At 48.5% G+C, this 23,971-nt stretch overlaps 1 protein-coding gene, 5 non-coding genes and 1 pseudogene across 6 annotated transcripts; all 7 read right to left on the bottom strand.

The window, feature by feature from the left end:
• On the bottom strand, positions 1-164 carry LOC114540351. Its single transcript, XR_003689035.1, has one exon. It is a non-coding gene; the product is annotated as a U1 spliceosomal RNA (small nuclear RNA).
• Positions 165-6,667: 6,503 nt separating this feature from the next.
• LOC114540353 lies at positions 6,668-6,849 on the bottom strand (annotated as a pseudogene).
• A 4,229-nt stretch (positions 6,850-11,078) lies between these two features.
• Positions 11,079-11,267, bottom strand: LOC114540355. The gene has a single exon (XR_003689037.1). It is a non-coding gene; the product is annotated as a U2 spliceosomal RNA (small nuclear RNA).
• A 671-nt stretch (positions 11,268-11,938) lies between these two features.
• Positions 11,939-12,102, bottom strand: LOC114540356. Its single transcript, XR_003689038.1, has one exon. It is a non-coding gene; the product is annotated as a U1 spliceosomal RNA (small nuclear RNA).
• A 486-nt stretch (positions 12,103-12,588) lies between these two features.
• Positions 12,589-12,772, bottom strand: LOC114540354. The gene has a single exon (XR_003689036.1). It is a non-coding gene; the product is annotated as a U2 spliceosomal RNA (small nuclear RNA).
• Positions 12,773-13,079: 307 nt separating this feature from the next.
• On the bottom strand, positions 13,080-16,451 carry LOC114540350. Its single transcript, XM_028560553.1, has one exon. The coding sequence runs from the start codon at positions 16,449-16,451 to the stop codon at positions 13,080-13,082; it is 3,372 nt and encodes a 1,123-aa protein (XP_028416354.1).
• A 6,955-nt stretch (positions 16,452-23,406) lies between these two features.
• LOC114540358 lies at positions 23,407-23,589 on the bottom strand. The gene has a single exon (XR_003689040.1). It is a non-coding gene; the product is annotated as a U2 spliceosomal RNA (small nuclear RNA).
• Positions 23,590-23,971: the final 382 nt, after the last annotated feature.

Below are 23,971 nucleotides of genomic sequence, written 5' to 3'. Positions count from 1 at the left end.
AGGGGACGAGCGCGAACGCAGGTCCCCACTACCAGAAATTATACGCTCGAGTTACCCACATTAGGGGTAATCGCAGGAGTCAACCCAGTCGAAGTGCAATGAAAGGGCCTCATCCTGAGAGGACCTCCTAGTTGATCAAGGTGCCTCTCGCGTCAGGTAAGTTTTATTTTGAACTTGGTAAATCCTTTCCTACTGAGGAAAGTGCAATGGATTTAACCAAAATCGAGGAGGGTGCGACCGGCACGCAAACGAGCTAGGGGGACGATCCCTACCACCTCTTTAAATACACCCGCTATTATTTATTGACGCGGTGGGTATATTTAAACCTATTAATAAAAATAGAAATAATAAAAATGAAATAAATTTAATTAATTAATTAAAAGAGAAGACCAGCTTCTCGCCTTCAAAGTGTCCTAAGGTTTTCTTTGCTAGCCATTCTTTCTCGAAAGTTTGAGAATCCGTAACAGAACGGCAACGGCGAGCAAGGACACCAAGAAGAAATTTGATTCTCTCAATCACAGCCTGTAAGATCTCTGCCTCCGTCCGCAAAACATCCCGGAATCGATAGTCGCACCTAGAAACCCATAAGTGATGTTTGACCACCTGAAGCATCCACTTGATGACGATAGGGACGTCGGGACGACGCTGCTTGCAGAGGCCAAACAACAACTCTTCAACGGTGAAGGGTTCCGCATTCTTGTCAACCTGCACGAGATGGTAATGCACCCATCCCAACAGAATTTGAGCGTACGAGCACTCGAAGAAGAGATGCTCCGGAGTTTCATCAGCTGCACGGCAATGGCATTGGAGATCTATATTGGCCATCCCAAAAGAAGTAACGAGACGGGAGGCGGTGTAGAGAACTCCATGCGCGATCTTCCAGTTCACATCAACTATGGGTCGGTCCAGGGATGTTGAATGGATCTGATTCCATGTTTCGGACCAGTACAGCCGACCATATGTTGGTAAGAACTTGCCAATGCAGTGAGGCTCATGCTTAATTCTGTTTCGACCGATGACGTAGGCCGAACGGGAGGTGACATCGAAAAGAGTGCGTGGTCGTGGAGTGGATACCTGAAGAGATGGAACGCCTGATATAGTTCCACCGTCAAAAGTGAACCAGGCGCGTGCGATTTGTTGGTAGTACGGAGGGAGGAGAGACAGTAACTGACGAGTATGGTTACTCGTAGCAAAGAACTGTGCTGGGTAGAGAGAGGTGCAAGATATTAAATAGAAACTAAAAAAGGCTTTCCAATTGCCAGCGGTGAGCATGAAGTAGCGGCGGACCCATTGAATGGAGAACGCCAGCGCCTTCAGTTCAAAGTCTATAACTCCAAACCCACCCTGACTCTTGGGAAGACAAACGGTTTTCCTGGCCACAAGCTCTTTGCGGCCAGACCAAAAGAAACCCCAGACTGCCTTCTTCAAGCGACGACAAGCCCAATCTGGGATTACAAAGTTGTGACAAAGATGCCAAATTTGGCTGAGAGCAAGGGTATTTATAACAGTTGCCTTGCCCTGCAAGGTCAGCTGACGACCCTTCCATGAGGCCAGGCGAGACTCAACCTTCGCGACCGGAGCTTCCCAGGTGGCAACGGAATAGTTTCCAGCGCTAAAGGTGGCTCCAAGAAGTGGGAGTTCTTCGACCCACTGGATACCCCATGGAGAGTCTTGGCGATCTTTCCAAGCTCCCAACCAAAGACCCTTCGATTTTGTACGATTAAGCTTTGCACCGGAGGCGAGCTCGTACTGTCCATAGACCTTGAAAGCAGCCTCGAAAGAGCCTTCCGTCGTGATAGCAATCGACGTGTCATCGGCATAGCCGGAACACTTGAAGAAAGTGTCACGGCCCGGCAAGGCTACTCCTGGAATATCTGGACAGGCACGGATGGCAACAGCTAAGACCTCGATGCAAAGCACATAAAGAAGGGGTGATAACGGACACCCTTGTCGAACTCCCCTTGAAGGAGAGAAGAAAGAGGAAGTCCAACCATTGATGACGACGGCAGACTCAATGTTGGTATAAAAAAGGTTGATCCATCGCCGGAACGAATCGCCGAAACCGAAACGCTCCAGAACCCGCTGGAGGAAAGCCCAGTTGACACGATCGAAGGCCTTCTCTTGGTCTAAGGAGAGAATGGCCAAGGGCATGTCCAATCGGTCTGCGTATTCGATGAGATCTCTCACCAGCGAGAGATTTTCCGAGATCGTACGGCCAGGAATACCGCACGTCTGATCCGAACCGACGATGGATCCCATAACGCGCAACAGCCTACCGCTCAAAGCTCTCGTGGCGATCTTATAGTCCACGTTGAGGAGGCTGATGGGACGATAGTTTTTGGTTTCCAGATGGTCACCTTTTTTATATAACACTATGATGAGGCCACGTTTCTGAGAGGATAGCAGCCCTCATCATAGGCAATGTTCAAAACACGGACAAGATCAGCTCCGAGGTCATCCCAAAAGTGGAGGAAAAACTCCATGGGGAAGCCATCCGAACCCGGCGTCTTGCCACGTGCCATTCCAGAGAGGGCCCGAAAGCACTCCTGGCTGGATAATTTTCCCTCGCAAGATTCCATGTCTGCCTTGCTGAGGGAGCGTTTAAGGTTACCCAACATTTGCTCCTGGGCGGTCGTGTCACACACCTCGGTGGTAAAGAGCCGCTCGTAGTACCGCTGCCACGTACCCAAAATGTCAAAAGGGTCGTGATGGATAATGCCAGAGTCGGGGTCACGTATCTTGGTGATAGATTGTTTAGCCCTATGCTTCTTCTCCAAACTGAGAAAGAAGCTGGACGACGTCTCCCCCTCCTCGGCCCAGCGGACACGAGAGCGAACTTGAGAGGCCTTTGCCTCTCTGAGGTGAATGCCACGCAGCTCTTGCAGCGAGCAAAGTTGGGCAAAAGCAGAATCACCCGCATCAAAGAGAGACTGTAGATCTTTAATTTGTCTCTCTAAATTCTTCTTCTCCTTCGACTGACCCGCAGCCTTGGAGCGAGCAAAAGAACGAGTGATCTCCCGAAGATAAAACTTTCCCTGATCCCACCAATCACGGGACGAACTATATATAGAGAGATCTTCCTGGCCTTGCCAGAAAGACCAAAAGGATCGCACTAGCTTGTCATACTCTGGATCCTTAACAGGGAAGTATTAAATTTCCAAACCTGGACCACGAACAAAGAAGTCACTGATGTTAAAATTGACTAGTAGATAACGGTGGTTAGAAAAGAAAGAGGGGTGATATTCGCAGCTAACAATAGACTGCTCGAAAATAGTGGGAGCCCACACCATGTCGATACGAGAGGAAAACTCTCCCGAGGCATGGTCCCAAGAAAAGGTGATGTCCGAGGGATGAAGAGTCCGCCAAACAGGGTATGTTTGTGTGGCAGACAGCAGAGATGTAAGGGCTGTAACACTCTCCTGCCTCAGCGAGTTCTTGGATGTTCCAGTGTAGGACCTACGTCGCCTGCGATCTAAATTAGGATCAAGCACGGCGTTAAAATCGCCACCAATGTACGTTGGTGACGAGAGGTCCATCAGGTCGGCAACCGAAGCAAAGAAAGTGTTACGCGCCGGGTTTCTGTTTGGCGCATATAGTGAGACAAAACGGATCTTATTTTCGTCTAGCATAATCTCTGCCTGAACAAAACGACCCTGGTCATCCCTACAGACTTCACAAATAGTAAACTTTTTGTTTACTAAAACAGCAACCCCACAACGTTTTGTTGAAAAACAAGATGAGGCTACTGAAAAATTTGTATTGCGGAACCAGCTCTTAATGACAGCATGAGATGCGGCATGAGTTTCCTGCAAACATACCACATCAACTCTCATGCATTTCAACCAGTCAATAAAAGCGGTCCGCTTCAAATGGTCATTAAGACCATTAATGTTCAGGCTCAGCAGCCTGTACATTAGATATTAAAGATAAAACACCAGACTCCTGCATAGAGGCAGGAAGTGCTGGGAAATCAGAGGGAGGAGAAACGAACTCCGCCTCAGAAAAATAATGGTCACTGGCCTCCTGATGGAAAAGGAGGTTCAGCGACAACTCCTCTGCAGAAGAGAGGGAACGAATTGAGCCTTGATGGAAGGTAGGCGTCGATAAAGGCCCATCGGAAGGAGCACTCCGAGGACCGGAAACTATAAAAGGTGACTCGACCTGCGAGTCTAGGCCACGCAAAGATGGCACGGAAGAAGATGCTGCTGATGATGTCCCAGCAACAAGAGTAGAAGAACAAGCTAAAGCTTCCTCCATTGATTTTGGAGTACCCTCCTCATCCATGAAACGGTAATCAATGGGGACAATAGCTGTTTCAGCATTAGTCACTCGAGGTGCAGCTGGAGGAGATGAAAATTCTCCCTCTGACTCCTGTGAAGATGACTCCGAGAGAACTGGCCGAGGTGTTGAAACGACCGGTGTTTTTTCCGGAGATGGCAAAACTTCCGACTCCGCAGATTTAACAGTCGGAGAATCAACCAATACGGTGTCAACTACCGACTGTCCAAGGACATCCAAATCGTTAAGGTCCTCAAGATGGTCTTGGAGGGCCTGAAAACGATTAGCTGTTGGAATAGCTGGGATGTCCAAAGTAACTGGGAGAGGGAGGGGAGCATCTTCTGTTAGGGTCGTTGGTGGAGCAGCAGGTGAACCACGCCTTTTCTCTAGAAGAGAGGAGCGGTTGATCTTACGCCTCTTGATAATCCCTTTCCGGATAAAATTATCCTTCTTAGGGGGGCGAGGCTTAACCACCCTATGCTCCACGATAGATACCTCGCGGACACAAGTGAAAGAGCCGTCCAAGGTGACCGACTCAGAGCTCGAAAAATGGCTGATGCAGATGGACAGCCCCGACCTATTGTCCGTTGGAATCTCTGAAGAAAATTCCATTGGCACAGCAGAAGTCTGAGATGGGGTTGCAGACCCTGCCCTGTGTAAAGGTGCAGTGGTGTGAGCTGGCGCATCAACCAATATAACTTTCTCGCATCCATGAGCATCTGTTACCCGACCAGCAGGCAAGGAAGTTTTCGCATGCTTGGAGCGAGGAAGAAGAGACGATCCCTTGGAGGAAAACCCATCAGCTTTGTCTTTGCTAGCTGGACACTGGCGGGGTAGGTGCCCAAAAGACTTGCAGCCAAAACAGTATTTTGGCTGGCCACGATACTTCACCGCACAAGGAAAGTTGGCGATTTGAAGCATGGGCGGGATAGGCTTTAGAATTGACATTGTCACCATACGGGTCCCTGTTTTGATGTTAGGATATTTGCGAACAGTCAGATGCTGAACGCGAGAGACACGACCGAATGGTGACAACGCAGTTGAAAAATAACTGTCCGGCATATGAATTGGTGCACGGTCAACAATAACACGTGTTAGCGTTTCATATGCCGGCGTGGGTGTGATGGTAACCCCACGAAAAGATAGACCATTTATTTGGTAGTTGATATTTACAGACTCTGCCTTAAAATCAACACGGAAACAATGTTCTGGCAGAGCCTGCACACACGAAACCTTGTTTGCGCCAATGGCATCAATCAAGGCCACTCTAATGTCTTTGATGCCCTCTTTGGCTATTAAGCGTGCTGGGATTTTAAAAAGGGATGATGTTTTATTCCACTTTGCAAAATCCTCAGCAGTGAAATTAGGGCAAGACATATTGAAAAACGATATAGTAAACGAGCTAAGACCTCAGAAGAATGGTAACAAAAAGAGGCCTAAAAAAGACACTAACAAAGAAGAGGCTAAATATACACAAAATGGCCTCAAAACACACAAGGGAGTTTAGCAAAGGCAAATCCCTTTACCACCCAATAAATTCAAATAAAGAAAGGAGGTCCAGCAAAGGCTAGTCCTTTGCCCCCCCAAGAAAAACCACACAGAAGTAAGGGAGTCCAGCAAAGGCTAGTCCTTTGCCCCCCCTGGAAGACAGAAAAAGGGAGTCCAGCAAAGGCAGTCCTTTGCCCCCCCAAAAAGAAGAAACAACAAAGAAAGGGGTCCAGCAAAGGCTAGTCCTTTGCCCCCCAAATAAAGTAAAATAGAATAAAATAAAATAAAGACCTACAGGGAGTCCAGCAAAGGCCGTCCTTTGCCCCCCCTGAATAAATAAAAGAAGAGAAACAAGGGCCAGTAAACCTAGTGTTCACCCCCTTGGGAATAGATACTCACTAGACTAGACACCCTAAAATTACAAGGTGCCTCTCGCGTCAGGTAAGTATGCTTTTGTGGCAGCGCCGTTGACTTATAATTGTGGCGACGAAGCGTTTCGATCGCGGTCGTTCACCGCCGCCGCGTTACAGTAGTGAATAATATTCATACGTACGTACGGCGTTTGTTATATCAATGTGGCTGTTCGTAACTGGTTTCCCGATCGATCGAGGAGTCCGGCGACTGCGGTGGTTCGTCTGAAAATGGAAAGCCAGAGTTGATGTGAGGTTTAACTCTAACGAAACAGAATTTTAGAAAGAACAATGCCAATTAAGTTATTGCATTGAATAATATAATATATATAGGGCTGCATGGCTGAGTATAATAGATAGATAGCTACTATAGTGATCGGATACTATATATGATAGAATCACTATATACTGAGCGAGTTTTCATGCAGTGTTACTGAATTCATATTAATTTTTTGTTTCGATTCAAATGATTTGATTTTTCCCCCGTTGAGGGGAAGAGGGCCGTACTCGGATGTAGTGCAATACCGAGACAACCCGTGGCCAGGGCGAAGCAAGCTTCAATCCCAGGGCCGAAGGCCAAAAATCAGTTTAATATATGAGTTAGGCATTGCCTAACATATCAGATATTAAGCTGATAAGAACAGATTCCTTATTCAAAAATGACTAAAATGATGGGACAGTTTACTTAACCTAATGCTATTGGTTTGAGGTGATCAGTCACACTTATAATGTTTACTAAATATAATACTAAGGGCTGGAAGACAACAATATAACCTAACATGTTTACTGAAAATTTGGATCCATGCAATTTGAAATGTCAAACAAGAGTGGGGCTCTCTCAAGTTCGAGTTCCTAGTGAATCAAGTGCCCGAGTGGCTTACGTGTGTGTGTATATAAAGGGGGGACTTAGAAACAAAAACAACTATAAGAGCAGTGTCTGAATGAAAATAATAAAAGTTATGTGTGCCTAGTGCACTGCATAAAAGACCTAGTTGGCGGATCACTCGGATGCATTTTGGTCCCAACCAAAGTGAACGCGAAAAATGTCACATGAACCTTGGATGACGTCCGAACAGCAGAGTTTTCTGAATAGCGATCGGTAGCTTCGGGTCATACCAAGGCGTTGAAGGACTTGTTCATTTGGTGGATGCCAGGAGCCCAAGGCACCAATGACGAATGGCAGGATGTGGCAGTCTTTCCCTTGCTGGGTAAAATGATCTTTCAGGATTTCATATTTGTTGATCTTTGCAGCCGCGGCTTCGTCCAGCGCAGTGGCACCATTTATCGAAGGACAAGTGACGTCAATTATAAGTACTTGGTTGTCTTCTTCGATGACTATATCTGGTCGTAGGCGAGAGTTACTGTTGGCAATGGCTCGATCGGTGGTGACTTCCCCAAAACGGATGGCATTGGATAAGCGTTCAACGATTTTGTCATGGCGGGAACGGATGGAAACCATTTCAGGTCGGCAGTGACAGAGGATGTGAGGGAGGGTTTCAACATCTGCGCAATGGCGACAAGTGGGTGACGATCCGGACCATCGAGCTTTCACAGCATTGGTGGGTAGCAGGTTGAGGCGGGCTTTGTGTATAAAGCGCCAGTCTTTAAATCTCATGTTGAGGCCAGTGTGAGACCATGTCGATCCGTTGGCATACTGGTCGGTGGCGAGCGATTGGGCGACTTTCCCTTGATCACGGAGATTCATAAGCGTATTGGCAGCCCTCTGTTGGATCAGCCGGTGAAGGAATTGGGATATCGACTTGGAACGAATTTTGGCTGAGTCATCTGCGGTGATCGATGCTGGTTCTGTGTCGGAGAAGTGGAAGGCGATCTTCATACGACGACAGGCATTTCGACAGCGGGTCCATAGGGAGCTGGCAGTGTAATTTATGTTGGCACATCTGTTGGTGTGGAACCAGAAAGATACTCGGATATTAACGCTGGTGTGGCATTTGAGGAGGTGGCTCTGCTGGTGATGCTGCGGAGCTCGTTCTGGGCGATGGACGAGACCGTGGGATCATCCGAGGAAAGGATTCTGATTGCCTGAACAATGGCTTGTACGTCATCTTCCTTCGTGGGATCTTGAAACGCTAGTCCACCAGCGTGCTTTGATGCGAAGAAGTAGGACTGTGATGAGCGCTTTGGGAGGTCACATATTTCGTAAGGACGAGATGAGGACAACTCGGAGAGGTTCAAGCGACTGTTTTGCAGGGTTTCCAGCACGGAGAGCGTAGGTCAGGCAGGGCTCGACAAAGGAGCGGATGGCGTCCAGTTTCTGCCACGGAGCAAGCATGGGGATTTGGTGATGGCAGTGATATCGTCAATTACTCGTGGTATAATGGATGGGAGATCATCAATCCGGTGGATTATGCCGATGGGGACACCGAGGTAGCGATAGCTTTCTTCGCGTGATAGGGCTGGAATGGGGCCATCTTGTACGATGAAGGTGTTGGTTGCAATACGTTGGGCTTGACGGCGCTCGTTGATGAATGAAAGGGACGCACATTTGTTAGGACGGAACTCTAGGCCCAGGGTTGTGGCACTGGAGGAAGCAACATCGAGAAGCTTTTGCAGCGTAGGTTTGTTTCGGGCAACGATAACCAAGTCGTCGGCATATGCGAGGACGGATATATGGGTGCTGAAGTGGGACACTGTACCGTTCGGTAAAGAGGAGGCCTTGTTCTTAATGGCACGGAGGACTAGTTCAAGGCACAGGTTGAAAAGGATCGCGGACATTGGACAGCCTTGTTTTACACCAGCATTGAGTGGAATAGGGTCAGTATCACCTTGATGTGTGCGGACGGTGGTGGTGGCATTTGTGTAAGAGTTCATCACGAGGTCGACGAATGATTGTGGGATGCCGAGGTGTAGGAGGGTGGTCTGGATGGTTGTGTGGGGGACACTGCCGAAGGCATTTCTGAGGTCAAGCCAGGCGGTAAACAGGGATCTCTTGTTACGGCGAGCATCGCCCATCAGGGACTGCAGGATGTAAGTGTGTTCATAGCACCCTTCGGAGGGACGGGCACTCTTTTGTTCTTGGGAAAGGATGCCTTTCTGTATGGCCCAGGTGGATAGTCGACGACCAAGGACGGAGGTGAATAGTTTGTAGATGCATGACATCAGAGCTATGGGTCGGAAGTTTGCGACATCGTTGGGGTCATCTTTCTTATGAATCAGAACCGTTACTGCTTCTTTCCATGGTTGTGGGACATCCTTTTGCTCGAGACAGCGATTAAAGATCAGGGTAAGGATCTTCGCCTGAGGGTCTATTCTTTTCAAATGTCGATATTCGACTCGATCAGAGCCCGGGGAGGTGTTGGCGGCGGATCGAAGTTTCTGCGAGATTTCTTGTTGGGTCATCTCGTCGTATAGAGCTTCGTTGTCGGAGTCGGTGATTGGGAAAGTCTCTTTCAGGGCGGCGGAGAGGGCATCTCGGTTGCAATCTTTGGCCGAGAACACATCTGTGAAGAAGGACTGGGCTTCATCCCGTGAGCCGTGTAGGTCACATTGTTGGTGGATAGGATCTTTCGGGCTGCGCGTTTCTTCGAGTGGCGGTAGAGGCCTTGGATCTTACGGGCTTCGGTAGGGTTGAAGTTTGCGATTCGTCTGCCGTAAGGGGGGCGACGGGTCTTGTGCTTGTGGAGGATTAGTTGCTCGTGCTGGCCGGTTGCGGGAGTTAATTTCGGAAGCTAGTGTGCGACATGAGTCAGCAAACAGTTCACATTGTTCAGAGAAGTCATCCATGAAAGTGCTGCAGCGAAGGTGGTGGACCAATGGTCATGAAAGTTTTGGATATCCTCGGTGTTCTGAACGTGGTTTTCCATATTGATTTCATCCGGTGAGGTCGGGGGTATTACATCATTAGTTGAGGTTGTTGGTACGAGGGACGTGGGGGAAGGTTGTTGCGGAGGTGAGGGTTGTGATGGGGTGAAAAGGGTTGGTGATGGATTATTAGGGGACATGGGGTTGTCGGTTGATGGTATCGGGGAGTCGCTGAGGGGTTCAGGGATAGGGAGGCTGTTGGGTCTGGGAGGGGTTTGGGAAGAAAGGTCATCTGAGTCAACATCCTGTAGGGTAGCTCGTAAGCGATCGAGGTTGGTGTTGATATTCTGGAGGGTGTCGGAGGGAAGGTGGTTCGTGGTGGGGGTAGGAGGCGGTGAGGGCGAAGGAGATGGCATTGAACTTTTCGAGGGCTTTCGCCGATAGTGTCGAATCAGTTGTCTCACTTCTCTCTCGGGATGGGGACATATTGTGGAGCGACTGTTAACTGGGATGGGGGGAGGGAATTCTGGTGAGGGAGGTCTTGGGGATGAGGTCGAGGATGTAGGAGTGGGTTCAGCACTTGTTGAGGGAGATGTATTTCGAGGAGATTGTGGGGGAGCGTTGTTTTCCAATATCTGCCGGATGAGTTTCCTTGTTGATGCTGGGGTAGCCTTGGCCGGTTGATTTGGGTGGTCATGCGTGTTGATGAAACTGGCTACGACTTTGGCTACTTCGGGAGTTTTAGCTGGCGGCGGTGTTTTGAGGGTTCGTTGGGGGGAACCATCAGGCGTTGAGGAAGCATCGAAGTGTTTTCGAGAGTAGTGCGCCGATCCAGCACGGAAAGTGTTGAATGTTTGTTGACACACTGAACATGTGGTAGGTGTCTCGGGATTTTGTACCTGGTGTACGCGTCGTGCATGTGTTTTGAAGGTCGAAGAATCGCGTTGGGTTTTGTGGCAAATAGGACAGGGAAGGCCGGTGATCGGAAACGGCACAACACACTCTAGTTTCGCCGTTCGCGGGCAAGCCATCTTGCCAGGAAGCTGGCGGCCAAGAGGAGAGCCCAACAACTCCTCAGGACCTTCAGTGGTCCTGGTTCAACTCGCAGAGTCTATGAACTGAGCAAGAGGTTCCCCAGAGTTGAAGATCCTCAAGCCCAGAACATATCCTCTTTGAGAGGAAGGCCAGGAAGCCACTTACCAGCACGCAGGTCTTCTTCTTGCTGCCAAAAACTTGCTTGAAACTTGCTTGGAATTGTTCTTCGGTCGACGATTAAGCTGATAAGAACAGATACTACACTTGATCTTAGCCAAAAGGCCGAGAAGCGATAACCCGTTTTCGGCTCGCCACCAAGACTTTATTGGGCATCGGCGAGCCCGCTCGACCCGGTGGCGGGTGTGCGATCGAGTGAGCAGAATTGGCCGGCACGAGGAAGCCAACAAGCAATGTCGCTGCTGCTCGTTATTTGGTGAACGGGTTCGATGCGAGGCCGGCGGGCCGCCTACGCTTGCCGGGACGTCCTCGCGGTCACGCTTTGCTGCTGCCGCCGAGCCATTACTGTCGACAGTTAGGGTTAGGGTTTTAGGGGAGCTGTTTTTTGCGGCGCTTTTCGGTCATTTGCTTTCACAACGGTTTTGCGGATAGATAGTTGGTTATTTATTTATCCGTACGTCGATGTTGTTTGATGTATAGTGTGACGAACCACTCGACGCTGCTGCGGTAGCGTTGGTAGTACATGTATATATGGTAATGGCATGCGATCCGTCGATCGGTAGCGAGAGCTGATCAATAGGTGTCAAATTTCAAACGATTTTCCGAGATTCAGTTACACTCGATGATTACTTGTGACTGTTAACAACAACCCAGCGGCGGCGGCAGCGTTGTTAAGAAATCAAGTTGTTATTAGCTTTCGCACGCAGCACGCTTCTGAATAGTTTTAGATTTGTTTTTCGATTTTTTTGTTTGAATCATGAATCAGATGTGGTTGAAGGGAAGGGAGAAGGGGACGAGCGCGAACGCAGGTCCCCACTACCAGAAATTATATGCTCGAGTTACCCACATTAGGGGTAATCGCAGGAGTCAACCCACTCGAAGTGCAATGAAAGGGCCTCATCCTGAGAGGACCTTCTAGTTGATCAAGGTGCCTCTCGCGTCAGGTAAGTATGCTTTTGTGGCAGCGCCGTTGACTTATAATTGTGGCGACGAAGCGTTTCGATCGCAGTCGTTAGCGTTACTACCACTAGTGAATAATATTCATACAAGTACGTACGTATGTACGCCGTTTCGGTTACCTGAATGCGGTGGCTGTTCGTAACTTGTTTCCTGATCGATTGAGGAGTCCGGCGGCGGCGGCAACGGTTCGTCTGAAATGGAAAGTAGTGGCATGAGTTGATGATGTGAGGTTTAACTATACCGAAACAGAATCAGTTCAGAAAGAACATGCAATAATGTCAATTAAGTTATAGCATTGAATAATAATATATGTAGGGCTGCATGGCTGAATATAATAGATAGATAGCTACTAGAATGATGATACTATTATATATGATACAATCATATACTGAGCGAGCGAGTTTTCAGTGTTATACTGAATTCATATTCATATTTTTGTTTCGATTCAAATGGTGATGATTCTTCCCCTCGCGTTGAGGGGAAGAGGGCCGTACTCGGATGTAGTGCAATACCGAGACAACCCGTGGCCAGGGCGAAGCAAGCTTCAATCCCAAAGCCGAAGGCCAAAAATCAGTTTAATATATGAGTTAGGCATTGCCTAACATATCAGATATTAAGCTAATAAGAACAGAGTGTTTCTTATCAGTTAAAAACTTTAATGTCCAATTGGTCCGTGTGGTCCTAAGTTTTGGAAAAAAGGTCATAACAAAAAATAAAAATAAAAGTGGAAAAGGGATATATAGGCTCATGGTGCGTCCTATTATCCGTGAGCTAGATTCATGTTAGAAAACTGAATTTGGTTGCCAAAAAGGTTCAAACGCACCGTGTATATATGCTCGCAGTCATAGATGTGTGGCCATATATACAAGGGAATTGTAATGGTAGTGAGTTAATCGAGTGGACAAACATACGAAGATTTAGAACTAACATGTGACAAGACGTTACGGAGACTTTACAACATAAGACGATTTAGGGGAGAGCATCATCGCAGCCAAGGTGCTGGCGATAGATGTCTGTGGAGCCCTGGATAATGTCAGTGCAACAAAGTTTTTGGAAAAGGTTCTTGTAGCGACCTGACATGCCAAGAGCAGAGAGGACTTTCTCGTTACGAGGGTGCCAAGAGCCGAGTGCACCAACAGCAAAGCCAAAGATTTTGCAAGAGAGGCCTTGTGCCGTGAAAAACTCGCGAAGGTGCTCGTACTTGAGTTCCTTTCGGTCTATGGCATCGTGAAGGGCTTCGGCTCCATTGTCAAAGGGACAACACACATCAATGATGGTAGCACAAGTGTTGGCAGGGTCGGTGATGACAATATCCGGGCGAACGTTGGAGCCAGAATCAGCGACTGTCTTGTCAGTGGTGACATGACCTGAGCGAACAGCATTGACAAGGCGGGAGACGATTTTGTCGTGACGAGCGGTGATCGCAGGCATGTTCTGGGTACAGTGGCACAGGATATGCGGGAGTGTTTCATCCTCATTGCAATGGCGGCAGGAGGGATTGGTGTTAGACCAACGGCTTTTGACTGAGTTCGTTGGGCAGCAGTTGAGTCGGGCACGATGGATGAAACGCCAATCTTTGAACCGGACATTAAGGCCTGAGAAATGCCAAGAGGAACCATTGCCATATTGGTCGTTCTGAAGGGAGCGAGCAAGTTTGTCTTGATCGGGGAGGTCTCTGAGGATGGTGGCAGCTTTATCACGGGTTATGTTATGGAGAAAACGGCAGGCATCACGTGCTGAGACTGGCTCGGTGTATTCAGGAGTTGTTATGGTGGGAGCGCCGACATTTCGGAGGTTGATTGTGACTTGCCGACGCTTAGTGGTGGTGCGGGTACGAGTCCATAACGAGCCGGTTCGGTACCGTAGGGAGTCAAGGCGCCGGTCTGGAGAGTTTGATAGGTATTTGGACATGAGTTCTGGCGTAGGTTCGCATTGTGAGGCGAAGCGGACTGTTTGTGCCAGTTCGTTGCGGGCAATACCAGCAACGACAGGGTCAGAGGATGCTAAAATCTTGACTGCTTGGACCGTAGTTTGGAGGTCAGCCTCGGTAAAGGGATCTTGGAAGCCAAGGCCACCTGATTGGCGGTTTGCAAAGAAATAGTGGGTCGTGGCACGATCTGGAAGGTGGCAGATTTTCCTGAGGGCAGAGATCAGGGTGGTCCTGTATGCTTGGAGCGACTTATGGGATGGTGAACTGGCTCGGAGGGCATAAGTTAAACATGGCTGGATGAAGGTTCGGATAGCGTCTAACTTCTGCCAGGGGGTCAGCAAGGATTGTTCGATCTTACGAATCTTGTTGGATAGTTCATCAACAAGCGATTGGAGTTGGGAGACGTTCACAATCAGGCCAATAGGGATACCAAGGTAAAGGTAATGATCTTCTGCTTTAAGAGAAGGGATCGAGCGATTCTGGACTTTGAAATCGTTGTGTGCTACTCGTGGCTGATTGCGCGGGGTAATGCTGAGGGAAGCACATTTTTCGGGACGAAAAGTAACAGATAGGGCATCGGCAGCTTCGGATAGCGAATTGAGGAGGTGTTGCAAGTCCGATTTTGTTTTCCCTATTACCACAAGGTCATCGGCGTATGCGAGGATCGAGAGAGGGTAGCCATGGTGTTTGATTGGGCCCCGTGGATTGTTGCTGGCTGTGGCGGACACTTTCCGGAGGATGAGTTCCATCGTTAGATTAAAGAGGATTGCACTTAGGGGACAGCCTTGCTTGACACCTGCTAGGATAGGTATGGATTGTGTTGGTCCTGTCGATGTGAGCACCTCATTTGAAGCACCGGTGTACGCCATTTTGATGAATTGGGTGAGAGCTGGTGGGAAGCCCATGTGCGTAAGGGTCGCGAGGATAGCATCGTGGGGGATACTGCCAAAAGCATTCCGTATGTCAAGCCACGCCAGGCACATGTTTTTTTGTTGGCGTTTGGCATCGTTGACGATTGATTGAAGGAGGAATGTGTGCTCGTAGCAGCCTTCACTGGGTCTCGCGCTCTTTTGTTGTGCTGACAACAAGTTGTGTTGGATGGAAAAGGCAGTGACACGTTTTGCTAAGATTGCCATGAGGATCTTGTAAAGGCACGACATAAGAGCTATAGGGCGGAAGTTGCCGGCATCGTCAGTGGGGCCTTTCTTATGGATCAGGATAGTGGTCGCGGTTTTCCACTGGTTGGGCACATCACACGAGGTAAAACAGAAACGGTACATTCGTGCAAGGATCTCGCATTTCGGATCTATCAGGCGGATGTGGCGGTATTCTAGTCTATCCTTGCCAGGGGCAGAGTTAGAAAGAGACCGGAGCTTCTGTTGAAGTTCCTCTGCTGAGGGTGCATCGAAGAGGGAGTCATCTGTCTCGGTGGTAGGGACGTAAGATTGCAGATGCTCTTTCAGTGCATCCAGGTTACATTCTCGCTGACCAAAGGATGTGGAGAAAAAGTTGAAGGCTTCGTCAGGTGATCCGGTGTAGTTCGGGGAATCGTCGCCCAAGATTTTGCGAGCAGCCCGTTTTTTGGACATACGGTATAGCTGTTGGATCCGTCTAGAAGCAATTGGGTCTGCGGTAGTGGGCCGTCGATTGTCAATTGGAGGGCGTGCTGAGGGCCGGTTAGGTCGACGAGGAGCAGGTTTTGGACGACGGGTGCTGGAAATGGTTTGCGCCAGTGAGCGGGCTTCACGAGCGTAGGTCTCGCAGTGGTTGGAGAAGGACTGCCAGTCAAGGTCTTCATCGAAGATGCCTAGCCATTTCGTTCTGAAAGCGTTCAGGTCAGTGGTGATATCTGCCGTGGGTAGGGTGACTTCGGATGGACCAATTTCAATCGGACTGCCAAGAGCATCCCAATGGTGAACAGGGTGGTTTGCAAGGTTGGGCAGGTGTTGTGGCCGTGGCGGGTTCGCTGGCATCTCGTCATCCGGTGGGAGATCTTGTATTGTGGGTGGTGGTGAGTTTGGAACAGGTGTTGACTTGGGGGGCGATTGAGGGTTGTGGGTAGTGTTGTTTTCTGGGAAAAAATCAACTGCTCGGAGGCGTTTCAAGGGCTGGCAAGGTTGACGGGTGGTTGGTAAGCCAGCATCAGGAGTTGTAATAATGTTGGCCATCAGGGCTGGAATGGCCGGTGATGGTGTGGCTATTGGCCGGCTGATAGGCAGGTCACATAAATGGGGGGAGTTCAGTAGTGGGGTATCGCCGAGGAGGGACAGCTGGTCAGCAGCAGTTGGATTGATAGGTTCGGAAGAAGGTTCAGGTGATGGTTTGCACGCTTCTAAAAACCGGCTGATGATCGATCGGCTATCTTCTTGCGAGGGTGACAGTAGGTTTGGGGTGGAATCAATTTGGGTCATGGGGTGGTCAGAATCCGGGCTGGGTGGGGAAAGGTCAATGCTGAGGGAGGGATGGGAGGAGGTGGAGTCAACAGGGGAAGATGTGTTAACATCGGAAGGTGAGGAGAGGGTCGAGGAAGGGGGGCTTGCGGGACTTCTGGGGCGGTTCACAGGGGGCGATTGGATTGGGGTGAGCGGTTGGTGGTCATGCCGGTGCTTGTCTAAGTGCCCTTGCTTCTCGGCAGCCGATAGGGAGAGATCACATACGGCTCAATGGTAAACCATCTCTAAGGCATACTCGGGGTGCTGACGTTTGAAATGGGTGATAAAGCCACGTTCTGTCATCACATGTTTCGAATGATGCTTGCAGAGAGGGCATTTAAGGTTTTGATGCCGAAGGTGCAGTTCGAATGAAACAGTGATGGGATCCTGGTCCAATGGGAGAACGTGGTTGAAACTCTCGATGTGAATCCGTTGGTTGCGCAGGGATGCGAAAGTGTTGGCGCATGATCCACAGCCCAGCTTGCACTTCTTAGTTGGTTTACTTGCCGAGGGGTTATCTTTAGGATCCATCGATGCCATAGAGCAAAAGGAAACTCAAGGAGAAAGGCTCTTAAAGGTTGGGACAGCTTGTCCGATAAAGATACTTAAAAGGGGATAAACATACACTTCTGGTGAAACCAATGGGCATGAAATGTTGTGTTTTAGTGGCAGAAAATCGAAAAGCTAAATCCAAGCTAGGAGCGACCCCTATTCACAACAAATAGTGTCCCTCTAGAATTTCCTCAAACTCTGCAAGTGCAGAGGAGACCTAGCTTGGCAACTATTTTGCCCGATATTCGTGAATACCGTAGTCGAGGCACGGATGTACTAGTCCGGGCCACAAATACCGCAAATATAGCTTTGTGGGTCGAGGTCACACGTATAGTTGACTGCCACTCGGAGATATTCGAAAAGGCACGGCAAAATAGTTGGTTCCGAACTCTCAAACGCGGCGTGAGCCGGGGAGAAACATACTGCTAAAGAGCCGAAAATCAAAAACAAACAAACCAATTCTGAATAAATTAAGACCTTGAACTCGGAGCGAACCTACCGCAGTAGAAGTAGGTTAACTATATTTAACTCAAACCTTCGGATAAGGGAAACCGAGAACAAGAAATTGTATAGAAAGTATTGTTTGAATAGCCTCGCGGGAAAAAACCTTGCGGATCAAGGGAAAAACACGGCACTAAACGAACCTCACATACAATACAATTTAGCCGAAAAATACTCAAACTCGGATGCGAAATCCGAGGAATTAAAAATTTAGATAAACACAACACGAGGCGAGAAAGCGTTCCTAAAGAAACGACCAAGTGTTATGAGGAGACCAAAAGGCGAACTGAGTGTCTCTAAAAGACCTCTCAGTATACTTGCACAATAATGTTAAGTATCTCTAAAAGACCACTTAACTGTGGCTGCGCCGATGGCTGAGTAGCGTTTTTTAGGCGTTCAAATAAATTGAACCGGACAGTCAACAAACTGTGCCCTAAATTTGCCAGCGATCACTTAAGAACAAATGCGGCTACACTTGATCTTATTTTGAGTTGAACGACGATGGGCTTATCGACTCCGACGGTGCAATGGAGCCTGGACCCGTGCAATCGCCGCACCCAAGGGGGCCACTATTTAGTGACGCAGATCGTCAGAGGGTATGATCCTCTCCCCTGTGCCATGATGCAACACGTGAATGGTACGATGAATGACAGTGATGATGGTGAATTACACGATCAACGCGAGCAACCCAACCGAAAGACACCGGTGCAGCTCGTCCTCAAACGAACTACACTCTAAAAATTCACCTAAAAGGTGGTCACCTGTGCAGCCCAATCAAACCAAAGACCGATCGAACCACAGGCCAAAATTCACAGTAGAAATCTCAGCTGACAAAAGTCAGAAGAGATGCGCAATTAACATATTACAACACATCCCCGAAGATGACGGCAGTACTTTCCCATAAGGCGACCGCCGCATCCACGAAGAACAAAAAAGGACAAAGGACACGATACATCTACAAGACAACGGCAGTACTTTCCCATAAGGCGACCGCCGCGCTTGCAGAGAACGACAAAAAAGGACAAAAGGAGGAAGTAATTATTTTAAAAAGTCACTGAATTCAATGGAATCTCCATGCGTAATGATGCCGAAGACATTACCAGCAAGCCATTGATCGGAAAAAAGCTGTTGTAAACAGTGCCGCCTTTGGATCTTTAAATTAAAACGGAGTGTGGATTTGGTCTTATCTCGTGAGTTCACAAAGTCCGGTTTTATTCGATCAAATCAAAAGGAGTTCCTAGCTACCCATATTTGGTGGCGAATAATTCCCAAAAGACAAGAAAAGACTAGTGGGATATGGGTGGAGGTAGTATAGCCAAGGAGGATTTCACTTGGAGATGGTAGTGGACAGAGTGGATTGTATTGCCTGATGATAGAGTGATACCATCTTAATAACTGGAGAGCAAACGGGCAGGCAGTAAAGAGATGAATCAACGTCTCTTCTTTACCACAATGACATCTGGAATTGACGTTCATACCAAAACGGTTTTTGACGAATTGACGTTCATACCAAAACGATTTTCCGAGATCGTACGGCCAGGAATACCGCACGTCTGATCGGAACCGACGATGGATCCCATAACACGCAACAGCCTACCACTCAAAGCTCTCGTGGCGATCTTATAGTCCACATTGAGGAGGCTGATGGGACGATAGTTTTTGGTTTCCAGATGATCACCTTTTTTATATAACACTATGATGAGGCCACGCTTCTGAGAGGCAGATAGGCAGCCCTCATCATAGGCGATGTTCAAAACACAGACAAGATCAGCTCCGAGGTCATCCCAAAAGTGGAGGAAAAACTCCATGGGGAAGCCATCCGAACCCGGCGTCTTGCCACGTGCCATTCCAGAGAGAGCCCGAAAGCACTCCTGGCTGGATAATTTTCCCTCGCAAGATTCCATGTCCGCCTTGCTGAGGGAGCGTTTAAGGTTACCCAACATTTGCTCCTGTGCGGTGGCATCACACACCTCGGTGGTAAAGAGCCGCTCGTAGTACCGCTGCCACGTACCCAAGATGTCAAAAGGGTCGTGATGGATAATGCCTGAGTCGGGTCACGTATCTTGGTGATAGATTGTTTAGCCCTATGCTTCTTCTCCAAACTGAGAAAGAAGCTGGACGACGTCTCCCCCTCCTCGGCCCAGCGGACACGAGAGCGAACTTGAGAGGCCTTTGCCTCCCTAAGGTGAATGCCACGCAGGTGTTCTTGCAGCGAGCAAAGTTGGGCAAAAGCGGAAGAATCACCCGCATCAAAGAGAGACTGTAGATCTTTAATTTGTCTCTCTAAAGTCTTCTTCTCCTTCGACTGACCCGCAGCCTTGGAGCGAGCAAAAGAACGAGTGATCTCCCGCAGATAAAACTTTCCCTGATCCCACCAATCACGGGAAGAACTATATATAGAGAGATCTTCCTGGCCTTGCCAGAAAGACCAAAGGGATCATACTAGCTTGTCATACTCTGGATCCTCTAACAGGGAAGTATTAAATTTCCAAACCCCTGGACCAAGAACAAAAAAGTCACCGATGTTAAAATTGACTAGTAGATAACGGTGGTCAGAAAAGAAAGAGGGGTGATATTCGCAGCTAACAATAGACTGCTCGAAAATAGTGGGAGCCCACACCATGTCGATACGAGAGGAAAACTCTCCCGAGGCATGGTCCCAAGAAAAGGTGATGTCCGAGGGATGAAGAGTCCGCCAAACAGGGTATGTTTGTGTGGCAGACAGTAGAGATTGTAAGGCTGTAACACTCTCCTGCCTCAGCGAGTTCTTGGATGTTCCAGTGTAGGACCTACGTGGCCTGCGATCTAAATTAGGATCAAGCACGGCGTTAAAATCGCCACCAATGTACGTTGGTGACGAGAGGTCCATCAGGTCGGCAACCGAAGCAAAGAAAGTGTTACGCGCCGGGTTTGTGTTCGGCGCATATAGTGAGACGAAACGTATCTTATTATCGCCCAGCATAATTTCTGCCTGAACGAAACGACCCTGGTCATCCCTACAGACTTCACAAATAGAGAATTTTTTATTCACTATAACAGCAACCCCACAACGTTTCGTTGAAAAACAAGATGAGGCTACTGAGAAATTTGTATTGCGGAACCAGCTCTTAATGACAGCATGAGAGGCGGCATGAGTTTCCTGCAAACATACCACATCAACTCTCATGCATTTCAACCAGTCAATAAAAGCGGTCCGCTTCAAATGGTCATTAAGACCGTTAATGTTCAGGCTCAGCAGCCTGTACATTAAGTGTTAAGGATAAAACACCAGACTCCTGCGGAGAAGCAGGAAGTGCTGGGAAAGCAGAGGGAGGAGAAACGAACTCCACCTCAGAAAAATAATGGTCGCTGGCCTCCTGATGGAAAAGGAGGTTCAACGACGACTCCTCTGCAGAGGAGGAGAGGGAACGAATTGAGCCTGGATGGAAAGAAGGCGTCAATAAAGGCCCTTCGGAACAAACACTCCGAGGACCTGAAACTATAAAAGGTGACTCGACCTGCGAGTCTAGGCCACACAATGATGGCACGGAGGAAGATGCTGATGATGTCCCGGCAGCAGGAGCGGAAGAACGAGCTAAAGCTCCCTCCATTGATTTCGGAGTATTCTCCTCAACCGGAAAACGGTAATCAATGGGGACGATAGCTGTTTCAGCGTCAGTCACACGAGGTGCAGCTGGAGGAGATGAAAACTCTCCCTCTGACTCCTGCGAAGACGACTCCGAGAGAACCGGCCGAGGTGTTGAGACGACCGGTGTTTTTTCCGGAGAAGGCAAAACCTCCAACTCCGCCGATTTAACAGTCGGAGAATCAACCAATACGGTGTCAACTACCGACTGTCCAAGGACATCCAAATCATTAAGGTCCTCCAAACGGTCTTGGAGGACCTGAAAACGGTTAGCTGTTGGAATAGCTGGGATGTCCAAAGTAACCGGAAGAGGAAGGGGAGCATCTTCTGTTAAGGCCGTTGATGGAGCAGCCGGTGAAGCACGCCTTTTCTCAATAAGGGAGGAGCGGTTGATCTTACGCCTCTTTATAATCCCTTTCCGGATATCCTTCTTAGGGGGGGGGCGAGGCTTAACCACCCTGTGCTCCGTGATAGATACCTGGCGGACACAGGTAAAAGAGCCGTCAAAGGTGACCGTCTCCGAGCTGGAAAAATGGCTGATGCAGATGGACAGCTCTGGTTTATTGTCCTTTGGATTCTCCGAAGAGAATTCCATCGGCACAGCAGAAGTCTGAGATGGAGTTGTAGACTCCGCTATGCGTGAAGGTGCAGTGCGAGCTGGCGCATCAACCAATATAATTTTCTCGCGATTCCAAGCATCCTTTACCCGACCAGCAGGCAAGGAAGTTTTCACATGCTTCGAGCGAGGAGGAAGAGACGATTCCTTAGAGGAATGCCTATCTGTTTTGTCTTTGCTGACTGGACACCGACGAGGCAAGTGCCCAAAAGACTTACAACCAAAACAGTATTTTGGCCGGCCACGATACTTCACCGCACAAGGAAAGTTGGCGATTTGAAGCACGGGCGGGATAGGCTTTAAAATAGACATTGTCACCATCCGGGTCCCTGTTCTGATGTTGGGATATTTGCGAACAGTCAGATGCTGAACGCGAGAGACACGATCGAATGATGACAAGGCATTTGAAAAATAACTGTCCGGCATATGGATTGGCGCACAGTCAACGATGACACGTGTTAGCGTTTCATATGCCGGTGTGGGTGTGATGGTAACACCCCGAAAACTTAAACCATTAATTTGGTAATTGGTATTAACAGACTCTGCCCTAAAATCAACACGGAAGCAATGTTCCGGCAGAGCCTGCACACACGAAACCTTGTTGGCACCAATGGCATCAATCAAGGCCACCCGAACATCTTTAATGCCCTCTTTGGCAATTAAGCGGGCTGGGATTTTAAAAAGGGATGATGTTTTGTTCCACCTCGCAAAATCCTCAGCGGTGAAATTAGGGCAAGACATTCTGAAAAAAAAAAAATTTTACAAAGACCGGCCACAGACAAAGAAAACACAAATACCAGAAACTGGTATAAAAGGCCGAGGAAAGACACCAACAAACGGTATCAAATTTAAAACAGAAGAGGCTTTAAATATATAACAGCCTCTAAAAACGCACAAACAAACGGAGGTCCAGCAAAGGCTAGTTCTTTGCCCCCCCAAAGTAAATCACACAGAAAAAGGGAGTCCAGCAAAGGCTAGTCCTTTGCCCCCCCAAGAAAAAACCACACAAAAGTAAGGGAGTCCAGCAAAAGGCTAGTCCTTTGCCCCCCCTGGAAGACAGAGAACGGAAGTCCAGCAAAGGCAGTCCTTTGCCCCCCCAAAAAGAAACAACAAAGAAAGGGGTCCAGCAAAAGCTAGTCCTTTGCCCCCCAAATAAAATACAATAAATAAAATAAAATAAAGACCTACAGGGAGTCCAGCAAAGGCCGTCCTTTGCCCCCCCTGAAAAATTTAACAAAAGAAGAGAAACAAGGGCCAGCAAACCTAGTGTTCACCCCCTTGGGAAAAGATACTCACTAGACTAGACACCCTAAAATTACAAGGTGCGTCTCGCGTCAGGTAAGTATGCTTTTGTGGCAGCGCCGTTGACTTATAATTGTGGCAACGAAGCGTTTCGATCGCGGTCGTTAACCGCCGCCGCGTTACTAGCACTAGTGAATAATATTCCGATACAAGTACGTATGTACGCCGTTTCGGTTACCTGAATGCGGTGGCTGTTCGTAACTGGTTTCCCGATCGATCGAGGAGTCCGGCGACTGCGGCACTTCATCATATACTGAGCGAGTTTTCATCAGTGTTACTGAATTAACATTAAATTTTTGTTTCGATTCAAATGATTTGATTCTTCCCCTCGCGTTGAGGGGAAGAGGGCCGTACTCGGATGTAGTGCAATACCGAGACAACCCGTGGCCAGGGCGAAGCAAGCTTCAATCCCAGGGCCGAAGGCCAAAAATCAGTTTAATATATGAGTTAGGCATTGCCTAACATATCAGATATTAAGCTGATAAGAACAGATACTACACTTGATCTTATTTTGAGTTGAACGACGATGGGCTTATCGACTCCGACGGTGCAATGGAGCCTGGACCGTGCAATCGCCGCACCCAAGGGGGCCACTACTTAGTGACGCAGATCGTCAGAGGGTATGATCCTCTCCCCTGTGCCATGATACAACGCGTGAATGGTACGATGAATGACAGTGATGATGGTGAATCACACGATCAACGCGAGCAACCCTGAAAGATCAGTGCAGCTTGTCCGCAAACAAGCCACACTCTAAAAATTCACCGTAAAGGTGGTCACCTGTGCAGTCCAGTTGAACCGAAGTCCAACCAAACCACAGGCCAAAATTAATTGGACAGGACTGTCCACGAGACAGATTACAAGACAATACATCTTCGAGGCCGACGGCAGTACTTTCCCATA

This window comes from Dendronephthya gigantea, unplaced genomic scaffold (genome assembly GCF_004324835.1).
Source record: "Dendronephthya gigantea isolate DGI-Jeju-01 unplaced genomic scaffold, DenGig_1.0 000229F, whole genome shotgun sequence".
In the NCBI taxonomy this organism is placed as follows: domain Eukaryota; kingdom Metazoa; phylum Cnidaria; class Anthozoa; order Malacalcyonacea; family Nephtheidae; genus Dendronephthya; species Dendronephthya gigantea.
The sequence above is the reverse complement of the archived record's forward strand: the minus strand, read 5'-3'. Positions and strand labels throughout refer to the sequence as shown.